Source organism: Eublepharis macularius, chromosome 13 (assembly GCF_028583425.1).
Source record: "Eublepharis macularius isolate TG4126 chromosome 13, MPM_Emac_v1.0, whole genome shotgun sequence".
Taxonomy (NCBI): domain Eukaryota; kingdom Metazoa; phylum Chordata; class Lepidosauria; order Squamata; family Eublepharidae; genus Eublepharis; species Eublepharis macularius.
The window spans coordinates 34,980,759-34,999,002 of record NC_072802.1 but is presented as its reverse complement, the minus strand read 5'-3'; the positions used below and the strand labels follow the sequence as shown (position 1 = coordinate 34,999,002).

General features: G+C 43.7%; 1 protein-coding gene across 1 annotated transcript in view; it reads left to right on the top strand.

The window, feature by feature from the left end:
- PASD1 (PAS domain containing repressor 1) overlaps nt 1–18,244 on the top strand; it is a 59,420-nt gene that overhangs the window by 34,321 nt on the left and 6,855 nt on the right. Inside the window, exons 11-19 of the mRNA XM_054996226.1 lie at nt 2,176–2,323; nt 4,839–4,920; nt 11,136–11,259; nt 12,311–12,414; nt 13,294–13,380; nt 14,032–14,190; nt 15,935–16,150; nt 16,264–16,481; nt 17,647–17,739. Of these exons, the coding sequence (XP_054852201.1) occupies nt 2,176–2,323; nt 4,839–4,920; nt 11,136–11,259; nt 12,311–12,414; nt 13,294–13,380; nt 14,032–14,190; nt 15,935–16,150; nt 16,264–16,481; nt 17,647–17,739 (1,231 nt within the window). The remainder of the gene's footprint in view (nt 1–2,175; nt 2,324–4,838; nt 4,921–11,135; nt 11,260–12,310; nt 12,415–13,293; nt 13,381–14,031; nt 14,191–15,934; nt 16,151–16,263; nt 16,482–17,646; nt 17,740–18,244) is intronic.

The following is an 18,244-nucleotide window of genomic DNA, read 5'->3' as shown; positions in this document are numbered from 1 at the left end:
CCTGCTAGCAGGATGAGCAAGAAGCAGACTATCTGAGGTTAATGTGTAAACTGAAATTTGTAATACATGTCTGGTAGACTGACCAGAGTACGGCTGCATCTTTACATCATTGGATATTTCACTGTCCATGTGCAATAGCAACCATTCACCATTGGGATGTCTTGTTCACTCGGGGAAAAATTAGTCAATTGCTGAGGTGCAATGACAGCACCAACAGTGTGTGGATGCAGCCTAAACAAGACAGTCCAAGAGGTAAATGGTTCCTGATGCCCAGTGACTATGAAATATCCAGGGATATGCGGATGCAGCCTTTGTTGCACCAACTCTGGTTTAGCAAGACGTCTGAACACAGACCTGTGTTATTTCCCATCCCTCTTGGAATTCTTACAATATCTGTTGATGGTGAGATTATTCAGGGGACAAGTTCTTTATTACTATCCCATAGAACTACTTCATGTATCCTTCAGAATCAGCTTGAGGTTACGCCGAGGAAGGTCTCTTTTGGACAAGTAGGACAATAGATCAAACCCTTGGTGTATTTGAGTCACACATTAAAAACAGAGTAAAGTAACTGATGCTTTTTGCTGCTGGCTTGAAGTAAGAGGAATTAAACTGATCTCCACAGCAGCAGAGCCTGCCGTAACTCCTGGTACTGTCTGGATTGATTGCCTGACCTGTTTCAGAGTGTGCTGGATGTTCTCATTAACCAGATTAAAAAGGCATACTTAACTCGCTGCCAAGGTTTTAGAAGGGGGAGCAAGTTTCTCTTTTAGCTCTCCTTAGAACCGTCCATACCTTGCCCATTTCTGCAGCTAAGAGCTATTTGGCCACCTACTTCTACTTTGAGAAGAATTGCCACTGTTTTTCCTGCTCCTGAGTCTTTGAGCCACAGATAAACATACCAAAATGCAGAGGGCAAAGCTTTCCCCACCACCTTTCTCAGTGCCAGGAAAAGCTTTGGCTGCTTAATTTCGGAACACTAGTTTGCTGTACTAGTAAAGGACTTGGGTGGCAGCTGGTGTAAATAGACTGGGATAAAAAAGTTTGTGTTTTCATTACTTGGCATGGTTTGGGGGGGGGGGGGTTAAATGGGTTTTCAGCGTTTAGCAGCTGCGTAGTGCTCCCTGCTTCCTTAAGTGGTGAGACGTTCCTGAGGCAGTGTTTACACAGATTCGTTCCCTAGAAGAGCAGAGTCTTGGGGCTTTTTGCAGCATTTGCTTTCTTTAGATGATGTGATGCTCGATGTGGTTCTTCTGCTGTGTTTGTGCTTTTTAATCCCTGGAGGGCCAGCAGCATAGGACTCTTCCGAGTCACCTCCATGGGGCTGTCAGGTTGTAACTCGGAGATTTGCATCAGTAGTTTTCAAGCTACCCGTCCAAGCTGTGACATCTCCCACCATTCTATGCCTGGTGCTGTCATCCCTGTCTCCCCTACTTGCTGTAGAGAGCTGGACTTAGGGCTTGCTGCCCAGCAAGCAGGGGACATTTTAGGGCCATTGACTGCACAATTGGAGATCCATCAAGTTGAACTCAGTTTACCAGCTAAGTGTTGAGGTTTGCCTGGTGTTTTTTTTTTATAGTAATGAACAGGCAGCAAAACTATACACATCTGGCCACTGGAAGTCATCTTGGTGGGTCACAAGACGGTGCCAGCCTAAAGCTCCAGTTTGCAACCTAACAAGTTTTACTCCATCTCAAAATATTTTAGCTGATGTCTGGGTAGATCTGTTTATAGGTTGAAGTGCAAAGCTTGGGCTAGCAGCGATGCCTTCTGTTGGATTTTGTTTTCAGAGAAGGTTTCTACCTGCCCTCATGACTTTAAGTCAGCTGTGTCTGAAAATGGATGCATGCGTACAGGGCAGATCTCTGTACTGCAAACTAACAATCTTTATGAATACCAGTTCCCCATGCAGCATTTGAAAGCCAGGGGACAAAAGCTGGTTTGGCGGGCTGAGGTGCATGTGTGTTGGGGGCATCGGTTGATGTTCAAAGAGCCAATGCATTCGTGTTCTGTCAGGGTCAAGGTCTTAGCTAGCTCTTCAGTTCATATCATGTGTGGGGGCTGCCTCTCTGTTTTTGTGGATGCACCAGGGGGAGAGTATTAGCATTTCCTTAGATTAAGCCTTACTAATGCTTTAATGTGCTGGCATTGATCAAACAATTGTTTTCTATACAGTGATGCAGTTTGGAAAAGGAAAGTCTTGCTACTATAGATTCTTGACCAAGGGCCAGCAATGGATATGGCTGCAAACGCACTATTACATCACATACCATCAATGGAACTCCAAGCCTGAGTTTATTGTCTGTACCCACACGGTAGTTAGGTAAGAAAATGTCCTGAACTTCAGCTGCTATTCATATGAGCCTTCAACCATGACGCTGTCTCTTCAAATATTTGGCTGTGTGTATTGGCTCACCAAGGCACTCAATTATATAAAATGATTATGGTTGAGAATTGGGGGCAGAGAATGTCACTATGTTTTCATTACTCATTTCTTTGGCAGCCAAACCAGAAGCCTGGAAGCATCACTGGCTGCCAGCGTTACTGCACGCTGTTTCTTTCCCTCTTACCAGCAATTTTATGGAAAGATGAAAAACTAAAACCAGACAGCAACACATTTTTAACATTTAAGTTGTTTTTTAAAAAAATGAAAGCTTTAGATGCTTTTTAGCTGCTTTTGTGTTTTCTGTTGGTAACATAACATTTAATTTAAATGATCCCCCCACTTTGAGTCATAGTTGTCAAACTGTGCTCCTGGGACCCCGAAGTCTTTAAGGTCATTTAGCTCAGTGGTAGAATGCATACAGAACATCCCCGGTTCAGTTCCAGAGACACCCAGTTAAATAATATCAGGTTAGGAAAAACCTTATTCTGCCTAGGGTTGCAAATGCCTTGTCCCTTTAAAAGAAGTTTAGTAGGGTGTTATTCACCTCCATGTCATGAAAAGCCTCACCTGCTCTTTTTTACACATAAAACCTCTTTTAAAGGGAAATAACATTTTTCTCCAGGCCTGTTGGCAACCTTATTTATGACAGAGATCCTGGAGAGCCACTGCTAGGCACAGCACTGAGCTTAGTAGACCAATGGCTTGACTCAATGTAAGGCAGCTTCATTGGTTCTTTAGATGCTCATCATGAGAGGGTTTCTCAATGAGAAAATCACTAAAAGCAGATGAGCTTCCTCAAAAGCACCCTGCCTATCACTACTGCGCTTCCCCTACAATGTGCAATCACAGGGAAGTGTTGCGTCTGTTTAGGTTGCACACTGTTAGTGTGGGAGGATGGTGGAGATGTGGAGTCTCTCTACATTTTACATGGGGACACTCGAGTGACTGTCTTTCTGTGTGGTCTTATATTCAAGTGTACTTTATCTCCCTAGCAATGCATGTGTATCCGTAATGGGAGAACAAGTATAAGTTCTTTCACTTGGGTGTCCCCATTTAAGATGTCTTTTGTAGAGGGACTCTTAAGATAATCTTGTGTAGAGAGACCCCTGGACCGTGCCCCATAGAAATTGGCTGTGCTCCATGGGATATGCCTTGTAATGTTCAGACTTTCTCCCTAGTTGAGTGGTACAGAATATGCTTTGAGACTTCTTCTCTGTGGCACTGTGACGCCTGTCTTGCCTGCAGATGGTCCTTGCCATTTTTGGTTAAATAAAGCACCCATGTCCAATCTTTTGCATCTCCTTTGAAAGAATTTCAGGAAGCAGGAGTTGGAGAACGACCTTTCTCTGCCCACCTTGGAGAATCATTACCAATTTGAGTAGAGAACCCTGAACTGGATAGATTCATGGGTCTGACTTAGGGCATTTAAATATTTCTAGTCTGTCTCTCCAAAATCTTACCCAAGGTAGCTGACAAGGATCAAGTAATAAACAATATAGTTTATTTTAAACAAATAAAAACAGTTCAGAAAATTCTAGACAATCGAATTTTCACAAGTTAAATAAAAACGACCAGTAAAATCAGCAACATAAAAATTATTTATAAACAGCAACAAGCCACAGAGAGTGGAATTAAAATGCCAAAAGAGTGTGGAAAATTAACTAAAAATTTGATGAAGAAACCTGGCCCCTACAAGCTAGTAAAGTAAGTGTCAGATGAGCTTCAAGGGGACAGGCATTCTGCAACCAGGTAGGCAGCTTCCTACATTCATGTAGCAGTAGAAAAGAGCAAAAGCCCAGTGGTGAGTATAAGACTAACAAAATTTGTGGTAGGGTATGAGCGTGAGTCACAGTTCACTTCTTCAGCTCACTTCAGGTATCTGAAAAAGTGAGCTGTCACTCACGAAAGCTCATACCCTACCACAAATTTTGTTAGTCTTATAGGTGCTACTGGACTCTTGCTCTTTTCTACTGCTATAGACAGACTAACACGGCTACCTATCTTGATCTATACATTCATGTGTATATTATGTTGTTAACTGGCTGACATACAGACGCTAAAACAGAAGGATTTCCCTGAAGGCAAAAAGTTTGAAAATGATTTCTCTAGAGCAAGAGCAGCAGCCATTCCTTGCAGAGTCCTTCTTGTTACAAGCAGCAGCCAATAGGTGTCTGCCATGCTTGTGAAACCACATTCTACACTATAGTTCTAATTAGAACAAGTGTGCTTTCTGAAGAAATAATGGTGTTTTACCAAAAACAGAGGATTGCATGTTTATTGCTTGGAGAATGTATTCTTTCTACAACAGAACTGCAGCTTTGAAGAAATACGTGAATTGAAGAAATACGTGAATTGAATGAAAAACAAAATGTGCATTTGTTGCATTGCAAACTACTCTGCTCCATCCCCCCACCCCTTGATATTTTATCCCTTCCAATGTTTCTGAATTCAGTTATGCGGAGGTTCGAGCTGAAAGAAGAAGAGATCTTGGCCTTGAGGAGTCATCCATTGAACTAGCGTCTTCATCTTTGAAGGTATAATGACCTGAATGTGCAAATAAGATTTGTGTGAGTGCATGCATGCACACAGCCGTTCTAATTATTTACAGCTGTGACAAACATTTAGGGGGAAATGAAGGGATCCATTTTGTTCTTTGTTTAAACTGTCAAGGTCTTTCATTTCAAGGGCCTTTTTTCAGATGGAGATTTTTTTGTGTTAGAAAGCTGGCCTTCAGAAGTCTCACACCATAATGTGGAACAGTTAGTTGAATCTGCGTTTATGCTGCTGGATCTTTTCTTGTCCTTGGTGGAGGGGGAGAAGCAGATCCCATTTTAATTTTACAAGATACGAACGTGCTCTTGTTTTGTGCATATTTTAAGATACATGAAAATTAAATTCTCAGTATATAGATATCTTGATCTGTTTGGGAAAGAAGTTGCAAGTTGACACAGGACATGTTTTCAAAATCAAAATTTGCATGCCTTTTTAAAAGAAATGGGAGTTGTGCCATATTCTGATGTCACTTTTTATTGCATCTTCTCTGTGAGCACACCCATGGCAGTACTCCTTTCAGAGCTTTGGCAACAGCATCAGGTGGTGACTTGTGCATATAAAGAAACCATCGCTGATCAGTCTTTGCAGAATGAATTTCCCCATTGCCTGACCTCATCTCAGATGTAATCATTCCCCCCCACCTCCAAAGGACCAACTGACTAACTTTAGCCCAGCCTCCCTCTCCCTCTCCCTCCCTCTCCTTCTCCCCCCCCCCCTCTCAGACTAAAATGGGTATGATGCTGGGAGTTCTATGAACAGAGCTCCCAGAATTTCTTTTTCTCTCAAACACTTGCTTAAGATCAAGACTGCTACATCAGTGTAGAGGGTTTTAAACCTAAGGATGGCCTGACGTGGGGAGGGGAGTTAAAGGTTTTCCATTATCTTAAAAGGCCCCAGAGAGTAGCTGTTGCCCATTGGAATAAACAAACGGATCCTCATTTGAGTATCTGTCTGTTTCCCAGGGGGGAAAATAGCAGCTCCATGAGGGCAGTTTATATAGGGGGAAATAGTGCAGGAGGGCAGGGAAAGTGTAAGCCCATTCCCCCCGTGCACCACAGTTGTGATCCAGATCGGGCGCCTGTGCACCTTGTTTTTAGAGAAAAAGACGCACTGGCTCTGTTTGTGACATTTCCACCATTGAATCTGTGTGAGTTCTTTCCTTGAGTCAAAAAGAGTCCAGTAGCACCTTTAAGACTAACCAATTTTATTTTAGCATAAGCTTTCGAGAATCAAGTTCTCTTCGTCAGATGCCTGATACAGAGACTGGTCAAACACAGAAGAGCAAGAGAGGGAAGAGGCAATTAGGGGGGGAGGGGGAGGGAGCAATCAAAACATTCCTTTGCTAGTCTATGTAAACATCTCCTTTTGGTGTGTGTATCAGTTGGCTTCAAAGGAGTTTGCCCTGTTAGTTTGTAGAAGCCAAACAGCTAGACCATCCAATTCCAATGCAGTATGGGCCTTCGGTAACCACAGCTCTCCCTGCCAGATGCATCTGACAAAGAGATCTGTGGTTCCCGAAAGCCCACGCCAGGTACCACTGAGCTCCCCCAGACCCCACCTCTGTAAAGGAAATCTGTTACCTGTGGTAATGTGATAACCATTCATAGTCCCTATTCAGTCCCAGCTTGACAGAGTCAAATTTGCATATGAATTCCAGTTCAGCAGCCTCCCGTTGGATTTTGTTTTTGAAAGGTTTCTGTTGAACTACAGTGAGTGTCTGCCTCTGTCCATTCAGAACTTCAAAACTGTTTTTCCTTCCACCATATGACCCTGCCAGCACTCAAACCTTACTGCTGCATGCAAATGGGACTTTCAGGAGTCCAGCAGCAGTCACTTAAAAGTTATTGGCATTCTTGGGTCCCGACCACATGCTCACAGTGATCAAATCAGCCAACTCAGTGCAATATGTACATATCATTACTGCCCACGTATGCAAAGGAATGACCAGAGGCCAGTAACAGAACTGGCAGCATTTCAAACCACAACAACAGCGGTGCTTTTCTACTGACTCACTGGTTTTGACCAGACAAAGATTAGAAGCAAGTAAATGATTTATTGGTTGGTTGGTTGGTTTTCCTATACGTCACTGACATGTTTGAAAAACTGGACACAGTGCTACCCAGAAGGAGGGAAGGGCAGTGACCACAATGACACTTTCCATTGTCTTTTTAAATAATCAATTTGCATACCCAATTAACAGGGTCAACTCAGTTAACATTTTAAAAATAAACCTTGGCCTATGTTTTAATAACGAGATGCTAGAGAAACATCAAATCGAGCTTTCTGTAGCCCCTTTGAATTGGGTATCTCTTACTGTCTTCTGTCCTTTTTTTGAGTATTTAACAGGAATTTCAGAGAGTCTGGCTGTTGAGCTTTGTACAGTACTTGTAAAATTGCTTATATAATTCCTTAGTCATGTTTATTTATGATCTCAGGTGTGGACTCCAATCATAATTCTGCTCCCCCACCCCCATTCACATGGAAATGAGCTATCTGAAAAGAGCCATCGCCTGAGGGACTAAAGATCCACTAAGTGGAGAGGCAGAGTGGTGTAGTGGTTAGAGTGTCAGACTAGGATCTGGGACAGCTGGATTCAGATCCCTGCTCTGCCATGGAAGTCTATTGGCTGACCTTGGGCACATCACAGTCTCTCAGTCTGACCTATCTCACAGGGTGATTGTTGTGAGGATCAGTGGAAGAGGGCAGAATGATGTGATAAGCCACTTTGGGACCCACAAGGGAGACAAACACGATATAGTTTCTGAAAGGAAGAATTTTGCAACTTGACACACACACACACACACACACACACACACACACACACACACACACACACACACACACACACACACACACACACACACACCACCCCTCTTAGGTGAGAAGGTTGTTTGGCAGATATTAGAAGCTCTCAGACAATTCAGTTGCACATTTCTAACTTCAACCACCAAAGACAGGCTTTTCATGTCATCTCGAGCACAATGCTTTTCAACGGAATTGGTTCATGTGGTCAGTGTGCAAATTGGCCCTGAAGGTATCCCAATCCATGTTCTCACATACATAATGATGGACCTTTGTGGGCAGTTCACTTTTATATCAGTAGCATTCTGATGCATAGGCGAGCCCACAGAATTCACGTTGTAGACTGGCCCAGCCACAGGGTCATTGAGCATGACTAGGGTTTGGGGAGGGCGTACAATAAGTGAGCACTAATTCCATCCCCACATCTCATAATAGCACAACAGGTCCACCCTGACTCCTGTCAAGCAAATGTGCTCTTGGAGTTCCCCGATGAAACTTAAATTCTTAAACATGTAGGGGCCTGCACATGAGGGGAGTTGCTGTAGCTTAGTGGTTAAATGGCTGGGTTGCGAATCAGCACTCTGATGGTTCGAATCCCATTACTGCCACAAACTCTGCAGGTGGTGTTGGGCAAGCCACTGTTCTTAGCCTCAGCTCCCCAGATGTATTGTGGGGATAATAATAACACTGACTTTGTTCAGTGCTCTAAGTGTGGCACTAATCTGTCCAGAAGGGCAGTATATAAGCACAAATTATTTTTGTTGTTATGGCCATGATGAATGGGGGGGGGGGAGAGAGAAAGGATTAAGCTTTCCCCTGCATTGTTTTTCCTGAAAAATCTGCTATTTGCCCTGTTGAGAAAATATACATGTACTGATAGGCTACATGTATATTTCCTCATTGGGCAAATAACAGCTCTTGGAACTGTTTCAGGTTGGGAAAATGGGGGGGGGGGCGTAATTCAGCTTCCTCCAACCACTGTTGTCCCAGTCCAGAGCAGGCTCCACCTTGCAGCTAAGAATTTTAAGTTTCAACAGTGAACTGCCAGAGGATGTTTGCTTGGCAGGACCCTGGTTGGACCTATAAACTACATGTATTTAGACTCTTTATTATTACTATTGTATTGAAAATGAAGTAGGGGTGCGAGCTCTGGGCTGAGAAATTCTTGCAGATTTGAGGGGAGGAGCCTGGAGAGGGTGGAGTTTGGGGAGGAGAGGGTCCTCAGCAGAGTATAATGCCATAGAGTTCACTCTCCAAAGTAATCGTTTTCTCCAGGGGAGCTGATCTCTGTCACCTGGAAAACAGTTGTAATTCTGGGAGATCTCCAGCCATCACCTGGAGGCTGGCAACCTGAAAATGGGGGTGGAGAACTGAGGCTGAAAAAAGCAGTGTGATTTGTATTAGACCATCCAGTGCGTTCATGGCAAAGATGAAATTTGAGCGGAGGACTTCTGTTTTGTAGCTGTACCATCATGTGGCCATAAGTCTTTTCTCTTAGTACTTCCACTAAGGAGGTATCACATTTAACCGGGTTTTTTGTATGGGGAAAGCAGGCAGTACAAAACACACCCAAGACAGGTTCTACAATTAGTGCCTATAGTGCCTGATTCAGTCCCATTCTGTGTAGCAATTACTTGCTGCATAGAATGAATCTGGATTTGGCTCTATTTCACCATCTTCTGCCCATATGTCTACTATTATACAATATGAGTTATTTGTTAAAAAGCTAAATGGCAGATGTTATCCTCAGTGAGTATATTTGATTCCCTCTTGCTCCTCTTCCTTTTTGTCTGTCTATCAGGCACAAGATTGTCCTTCTTTCTAGTCAGTCTGTTTCATTTGTTCTTTCCTTCATTCATTCATTTTGTATTTACCATTGAAAACCAATGGACCGCGCCTTGTCAGGAGAAACTGGGCAAAAGAGAGCTAATTATAAAGGCATGCTTCTATTTATATATACAAATCTGTTGCCAGCAAGCAGTGATGAGTAAAGGGAGCAAAAGGGCACAACGCCAATAATGTTGTGTCACATCCAAAATGCTTGAAGTATGGAAACTGTTTGACAATAGTCTTCCCATCCATCCTTTACAAAAATGAAGCAAGTCCAACCAACGGCTCTTACTCCCCCTAATGCATTTGTCTCTGGTTCTCATCACACCACTCAAGGTCTGCTCTTCCCGTTTAATTGGAAAGCCATGGATTGAGCAGAGAACTTAGGTGCTCTTTAGCAGAGTGATGGTATTCCCACCCACTGTGTAACATTAAAATTCCAATACATAAAAGCTAATGGGATTGGATTGATTGATGCAGACACAGGTAGATCAGTGATTTAGCAATGAGTGGAGATGTTCAGGGGGAAGTCCACATCCATGGCTGAGCAAGTTCATCGCTTGGCTGTATCCTCAACCTCTGTTTTTCAACAGTTGCTGTAATTATTTGGTAGAAAATAGATCTTCCAATGTCATAGCTCTCATTCTTTGCACAGTCACCAGGACATTGGGTGAGAAACACCATTAACTAGCAGATGAGCTCCTGTTCATGACACCACCTTACATAGATATGACATTGACTTAACCATGAGCAGGGCATATTTTCAGTGGCTGCGCCAACATTATGGGATATCTCCCCACACACCCCTTATGATATTTATCCAGCTGCATCATTGATCTTGTTTTGGGAGTGGGTGAAGGCTGTTCTTTTCCATCAGGTGTTTGGCTGAATTATATGTAATTGATCAAATGGCTTACTCCTACTATGTATGTTTTCCTTGTTGGATTATTTGGATTTTTTAATGTTTCTTGGGTTTTAATGCTTTTTAGTAAGAGGTTTTAGGATTGTTATCTTATATCTGGGTTGTGAGGAGCTTTGAAAACTTTATTACTGTATTAACTCTGTAAAACAATAGTGTAAATGGGTGCGATAAGGGGAAGGACAGGCATGCTGAAATTCTGTTAAGATTTGAATTTAAAGGGCAGCCGGGTTCAGGATTGTGTCCACCATGGTTATTCTGATTACACATAAATGAAGCGGCCTCTGTTAAATGGAGCCATACCTGCAGAAGAAAAAACAGCTTCCATCACTCCTTTGATGAGAGTCGGCAGAAGGAAATTCTGTAAACTGGCTTATTTTAAATCTCCAGAAGTCAAAAGAAAAGAAAAGGAGTCTTGTGGCACCTGAATACATTCATGGTTAGCCTTTTTGGTGCCACAAATCTCCTTTTTGGTTCTGTTTTATTCTCAAAATGAACTCTCTGGGAAGGCACCGATGAGTCCTGTATCCTGATCCTACAGTGTCACCTGTCTTCTGGCTCTGAAGAATGGCAGTGGGCAGCAGGGAATGCCGATATTTTGGCTTCTGCTGCTAATGTTCGTTCCTGGCTTTTCCTCTTTTCCAGAGCCATGGAAGTTTCATTGATATCCGGCAGTGTGTAACCAATAAAGAACCCAGCCGGGAGAGGGTGTCCGTGTCATCTCATAGTTCCCGCCGATCCTCGCACACAGCACTCTCTGACTCTGCATGTAAGTATCACTTCGAATTGATGACCACCATGATACCAAGGAGGAATTTGAAACTGGTTAATGGATATTCAGAGTTGCATCAGGATCAATCCGAGACCCACATTTTACCATTCTTCTCTGCGGGGTTCATTTCCTGTAGCTGGAAGGGCTCTAGTTTAGGGTAGAGCTCCTGCTTTGCATGCAGGTGGTCCCAGGTTCAGTCTCTGGCATTTTTGTTTCAAAGATCTTGGAGAACAAGTGATGGGAAATACATTTCTTGGCCTGAGACCTGGGAGAGCCATTGATACTGCACAAGTGATCTAATTGGCATAAGGCAGCTTCATATAGTCACCGAATGCTCTATGATACTGCTGGTGATTTTAGCTGCCATGATTATTTTGCTTGCTGCGTGCCACTTTCCTGGATTTTCAAAAATGGGATGATAGGTCGATCAACAGCTATCGGCTAAATGGAATCTCTGCCTCCAGATGCTTGGGATGTGGTCTTCAGGGACGAACTTTTCTCAGGCACTTTGTGGACTCCTGTTAGGTGCTGGACTAAATGGACCACTGGTGTCTTAGCCAGTAAGGCCCTGTTCTCATGCTGTCCTCCTGAAAGCCTTTTCTGCACATGATGGGTCATTGTTGCACTTCAGTGATGATTGCTGATTGGGAAGTCTTAGCTCAACGGAGACTTGATTCAGCAGCACCAGCTGGAAGTGTGACATCTTATCACTGTGTAGTGCTGTAGGAGAGAAGAGCCTTGCAGTATTTGTGTTCGGTTCCCCCACCCCTGCCTTTAAATGAACTTTCTGAAAGGTTTCTGTGGGAGGAAGGGCACCTTGTGCTGAAAAGGTCGTTAGGAGCTGCAAAAGATATATATTAAGCCACCAAGCAGCCTAGCTTTGTTCCCTGAACTGTGATTAGGGAACAACTGTAGGAAAGATGGTTTCAGGTGGTCTGGAAGGAACTGCTCTATCTTCAGATCTGGTGAAGCTCAGGATTGGGTTTAAACTAGAAAGGATTTTTGATGCCATCAGCACCACCCTAAAGGAAACATTTCTCTCTTGCAGCCACGTCATCCATACGGCACACAGATGCCAGCACCCCGACCAGACAGTCATTGCCGATGTCAGACAAGGCACCTCTGAGGCTGGCTTCAAGTAGCGGCACACAGGTCAGTTGCTGTCATGCCCTTCTCAGAGAGGAGAGATCCACCTTAATAAAAGAGCGGAGGCCTCTAGAATTTACGCAGGGCGTGTTATTTATATCCAGATCCAAAAAACTCTGCAAATAGTTTCAGGTGGTTAGCAGTGTTGGTCTGCAGTAAATGTACAAGGTCTGAGCTGAGTAGCACCTTAAAGATCCATTGTCAAAGACCAAGGTTGGTTGTCAGGGTACTAATGGACTCAAACCTTGCTCACAGTCCTTGCAATGTCTTTTATTAGGACCAACTCAAATGACACAAATCCATGTGCGGGCTTCCAGGTTCTCCAGTACTTTTCATTAGGGTGGATGTTACATTTTTTTTTTAAAGATTTTTAGGCCTTTTCCTGCCAGTATCTCTGTGCTTACAGCCGGAGAGGCAAGTAGATATACGTTGATGCCTCTGGTGTCAGGTCGCATCCTGGTGTCTCTGAACAAGAAAACACAAATCTGTCTGTCATGATGTTTATATCCAGCCTTCCTTTTCTGAAAGAAAACTTCAAGGTGATCAACGGCTATAGAATGGTAAGAGCAGGCGGACCTTTCCTGTCCCGTGGAGTGGCTGGCCGCCTGCCTGGTCTGAGCCTTCAACAGAATGGGTTTATCATTGTAGCCAAGCTACAGTTGTTCTCTCCGACATGCTAGTTTTTTGTATGAAGATATGTATCCTTTTTGTACAAAGGGTATTCAGTCATTTGAGCCGCCATCTGAAGTGGTACATCTCAAACCCAGGTTCTGTGAGAAACTAGCCCTGCGATGCAAGATCTCTTCGGAAAGTTATTACAAAGAGATGTAACCCTATTCATCCTTGTGCTGAATGAATTATGACCCCACTGTTTTTCTTTCACAGGGTATAATAACCCCTCAAACGCCTGCTGAGCATCTCACACAGCATCACATGGCGCAGCCCACAGTTCCCTCACAGCAAGCCGTTATGGTACGTCTCCTGTGGTACACTGTCGGTTCTGCACGTGGCTGAGTGGCAATCAGATAGCGAGATGGCTAGATGGTACATGATACTCAGAGAGGCTGTCATTGTAGTGGGTGTTTCGTCACCTCCTCTGCTGACAGTCAATGTCTCTTGTGACAAATATCCAGTCATTTGCTCCTTTTCTTTGGTTTTTGCTGTCCTCGGTAGGCGGTGAAAACCTTAGTCCCTTCATACTTGTCAGGTGGGTCGCAGGCTGTGAAAGGAAGATTCTGGTATGGTTTTTTTTTTAAAAAAAGATTGGCAGTGTTATCTAGAAATAAATTCCCTTTGTTTATTGCTTTTGATGCTAACTTGGTCTCAGACGTGTGTTTGTATTGTGTTGCTATTTTAATCCATAAATAATGGCATTTTAGTGCATTGTTGTCTATATTATTCTGTTCTGGTTACAGCTTTGTAATCTAGTTTTATTGAATTGGTTGCACTGATTTTTTTTTAGAATTTTGAAATCTGCCTTAAGTCTCAGTGACAAAGGACTGAAAATGAAGTAAATAGTATAAAATATCTTTAAAAAAATATATTTCAAATAGGTAGCTTTTAGTAATCCCTGTTTGCAAAAGGTTCAGATGGGTAACCCTTCCATCCCTCCTGCATCCGTAGCCCGTGTATCACTTCCCAGCCCAGATAGGGATGATGCATCAGCTGAAGGAACAGCTGGAGGAGAGAACCCGCATCTTGCAAGCCGACATCAAGACACAGCAAGAGGAGCTGCATGTCATCAAAGAGCAACTTATGCTAGTGCAAGACTCCAACCTGCAGGTATCTCGCCAGGACTTTTCTCCAAGCTGCTTTTCAAAAGCAGCCATGAGGGAGGCCAATATGAATCTGGGCTGAACAAAGTTTAAGCCCAGAAACCTTAAAGACCAACAAAAATTTCTAGGACATAAGCTTTTGTGAGTTAAAGCTCATTATATCAGATAATCCGGGTTGCCGGTATCACTACAGGACTTTCTCTGAATAGGGGCTGAGGCACTGGGAAAAGAACTCTTCTTCCCATGTTTTTTACCTGATTGAACATCCCACCCACTTTCTTCTTTTAAGTCCTGGAAGGGGAACGGGTATCCATATTGTGTCTGTCTTGTCCCTACTGAGGATAAAAGCAAGACATAATGACTGTTTTTGACTGGGGAAAACGGCTGGGGTGGGTAGCTGAGTGCTGTAGCCCCAAATCCAGATGCTCTCCTCTACCACCATCCAGTGGTTGCTATGAGACATCTGGAATTCCATACATCACACGTCATTTGGCCCTTATTCTCACCCTTGCCAGTAAATGCAGACATGTTATGAGCTGGCCAATGTTTTTCCAAGCTAATCTGCCTACACATCTCCACATCAGCCAGCAGTAAACTAAAAAGGGTGGGGCAGCTTTTTGTAAAAGTTTCTATATCTGTTCACTTGGGCATGATTCTTACCATAGTTGGGTCCCTATTTCCAAACTTGCATAGGCTGTGCAGATGTATTTAACTACAAAAAGCTGGTGCTGTGTCCTGCTAGTAGTTAGGCAAAATTTAAATTCATCAGAACAGGAAGAAATAATGTGTACAGTAAGCATCCATTGCTTGGGAGGTACAGGTGCAGACTGCTAGGACTGTGTGATTTTTCTGAAATCAGTTTTCACCATGATGTTGAAATACAGCTGTTTGCAAATGAAAGATCCCGTCCAGTTGGCTGTACTTAAGCCCATTCAAACAGTGCCCTTCTTATGTAACGTGATCCTTCTTTGATTATGACCATTGGAGACGTTTTTCCTGCAGTTGACACAAGCACGACCCTCCTGCTTCACTAGACGGCTGTCCACCAAACACTGATTATCTTTTAGAGAGAAGAGGCTCTTCCTTGGTTATTCATTTCTTGGCTAGCAGAGAGGTGGCACTCTTTCAGACTAACAAGGCTGTTTTACACCAGGCTGGACATTTTTAAAACTTAAGCATGCACAAGTTTGCTCTAAAATAAAATAATTTATGTTGTGAAATACTGTTGATGAGAGAAATGTGAAGCTAGAATGACAATTTGTCCAAAGGCTGAGTGACATCTAGTGGTTATTTTGACTATTGATACAGTAAGTTACAAGAATTACATGCAGTAATCCGTTGTTTACAGCACCGCTTCTGGATGCAATAGTTGTCTTATCATGAACTTCTGCAGACATGCTTTTGGTACATACCAGCTGTCAAGAGACCATCTTTCTCTCTTAATTTCAGGCGTTTGGGCACATCCCTAGAGTCTGCATGCTCATTAGTAAAGAGTCCAGTAGCACCTTTAAGACTAACCAACTTGATAATAGCATAAGCTTTCGAGAACCACAGCTCTCTTTGTCAGATGCAACAAGAACTGTGGTTCTCGAAAACTTGCGCTACTATCAAGTTGGTTAGTCTTAAAGGTGCTACTGGACTCTTTACTATTTTGCGACTACAGACTAACTTCTCTGGATCTATGCGTGCTCACTGCCTGTAACAAAAATGGATGTATTTTATCTCCTCCCCCCTCCCTGGGTTTCTGACAGATGTTGATGCAACAGCCAATGCCTATGGTCTTCAACAGTGTGCAACAACACCAGAACCCACGGAGGCCTTCTCAACAACCAGCAGCAACAGGGAGCAGGCAAGGGACCTCCAAGAAGTCTCAGCAGCAAGGCCTTATGGGAGCCAAGCAGTACTGTGGCACGCCCTTGCCCTCGCCACGGCAATTCCTCAGGGAACCTTGTGTCCCATCATCTCAGGTTGTGATTATTGTTTTTTAAAAAAAATGTGGTACCAGATGGTTTATTGCTTTTAAAAAAACCTATATAGCTCTATCTCCATTCTAATGAAGGCCTGTGCGCTTGCATATCAGGTGCAGCAGCAGCAGCAGCAGCAGCAACAAAAGCATGTCCTGAGAGGGAACCCTATCCAGCAGGCTTGCTTGCCAATGCAGATGAGCATTTCAATGCCCCTCTACAATAACCCCATGGTGTTCTCTCAGGCACACCCTATCACTGTGTCTACGCCGATGCCAGCTGAAATGACTGAGAGGCAGCAGCAGCCCGACTACAGCCAAGATCGGACTCTACGGTACAGACAGCTTATTTGCTTCTGAATTAAAACATTTATACACCACTTTTCCTTCATGGCTCAGGGCAGCTTACAAATCCAAATTTAAAACAAACACAAAAGTAGAACAAGCACCTCCCTTCCACTGCCACCCTCATGCCTATATGGCCTTGCAGTACCTCCTAAAGATGGTAATGCCCTCACCCTCTCAAGGAGTCCATTCTGCAGAGTGGAAGGTACTACAGAAAAAGCCTGGGCTCTAGCCAGGTGGACTAACTCAAGTGAGGGAACAACCAGTTGGAGACAACCTGAAGACCATAGTTTGAAACGTAGATTTGCACTTAGCCAGTTATTTTCTCAGCCTCAGATTTTGAGGATATGGTGGAGGAGAAGAGAGCCATCTGCTCCGGCTGGAGTTTTTGGGTGGAATGGAGAAATAAAAATATGGTCGCTTGAGAAGGGGTTGGTACAGGTTGCTCTCCTTCTGCAGTTACCGGTCTTGCATTATGGCAGTTGTGCAGAACGTGACAGGCCACCCCCCGCCCCTTTTGCTGTAGAATGCTTAAACTTGCCACTTTGTAGGAACCAAGACTGTTACTGTGAGAGTCCATAGAAGAATTCCTTCAAACAACAGTTAGAACCAAGCAAAACAGCACAAAATCTGTCAGAAAGCTTCGAGTTCTCCAAAGACATCTTCATCAGGTTGCGCATAAAGGGCAGTGGGGTGGCCGTGGTGCAGAGTTGAGGATGTTACCAGGCGTTGATGGGGATGCTCCAAGCCTGCAGCTTGTTGCATCTTAAAGTGGGCCACTGGAGGTATTGCAGACTTAATTGGATTAGAACAGCAGAGTTTGAGTCCAGTGACACCTTAGAGACCAACAAGATTTTCAGAGTGTCAGTTTTTGAGAGTCAGAGCTCCCTTCTGCAGGGTAGGTTTCAAGTTGTTCCAAGGGGCTATTAGAAGAAAGAAACTGAAAATAAAAGGCAGGAGAAATGCAGTTGCTTTCTTCACACCCTCTTGCTAGCCTTCCTAAATTGACCATAGCCTTCTGCTGCTTGTTCTCTCTCTGAAGATTTTTTAAAAACGTATTTATATGGAGACGCAAGGAAAGATTCCGGCATTGTGCTGGCTATTTGTGTTCCCTCGTTCTCACCGCAGTATGGTGGCTTGTCACTTTTCCAACAGGGTGTTGCTTGATCAGCCTGTGCAGCCCTTGATGTCCAGCACTAATGGGAACAGCCAGTCTTCGCAAAGCAATGCTGGCAGACAACAAGCCAAGTAAGCCTTTGCAGTTAGTTGGCATGGACTGTGTTCCTTGGGCTATTCCTGCAGGAGCTTAATTGGGGTCATTCAGTGTACAAAAGGCCAAAGCGTGTTTTTCCTAGGACAAACCTATTACATTGCTTGTGACCTGCCAAGCCAAATACATGGAGCAGGTTTGTCATTTGGGGGCACTCATGGATCCATCATTGCCAATACGCTCTCATGTGGCAGCTGCAAGTGGCAGCTGCTTCTTCTCTCTCTGCTTCATCTTCATCCTCCGCTGTGCTCCACAGCTGGAAGGCAGAGACCCAGCCACTATTTGTTCATGCCTTGGTGAGTTCCAGATTGGTCTGCTATAACACATGCTAGAGGGGGCTGCCTTTGAAAACCACCCAGAAACTTTAGCTGCCCACCAGCAGGCAACATGTTGCTTTGCTTATCATGCTTGTGATATAAACATAGCCTGGGTCTTGTGCATTCCATTTAAAAAAATTAAAATTCTACAATTAGACAATCCGAA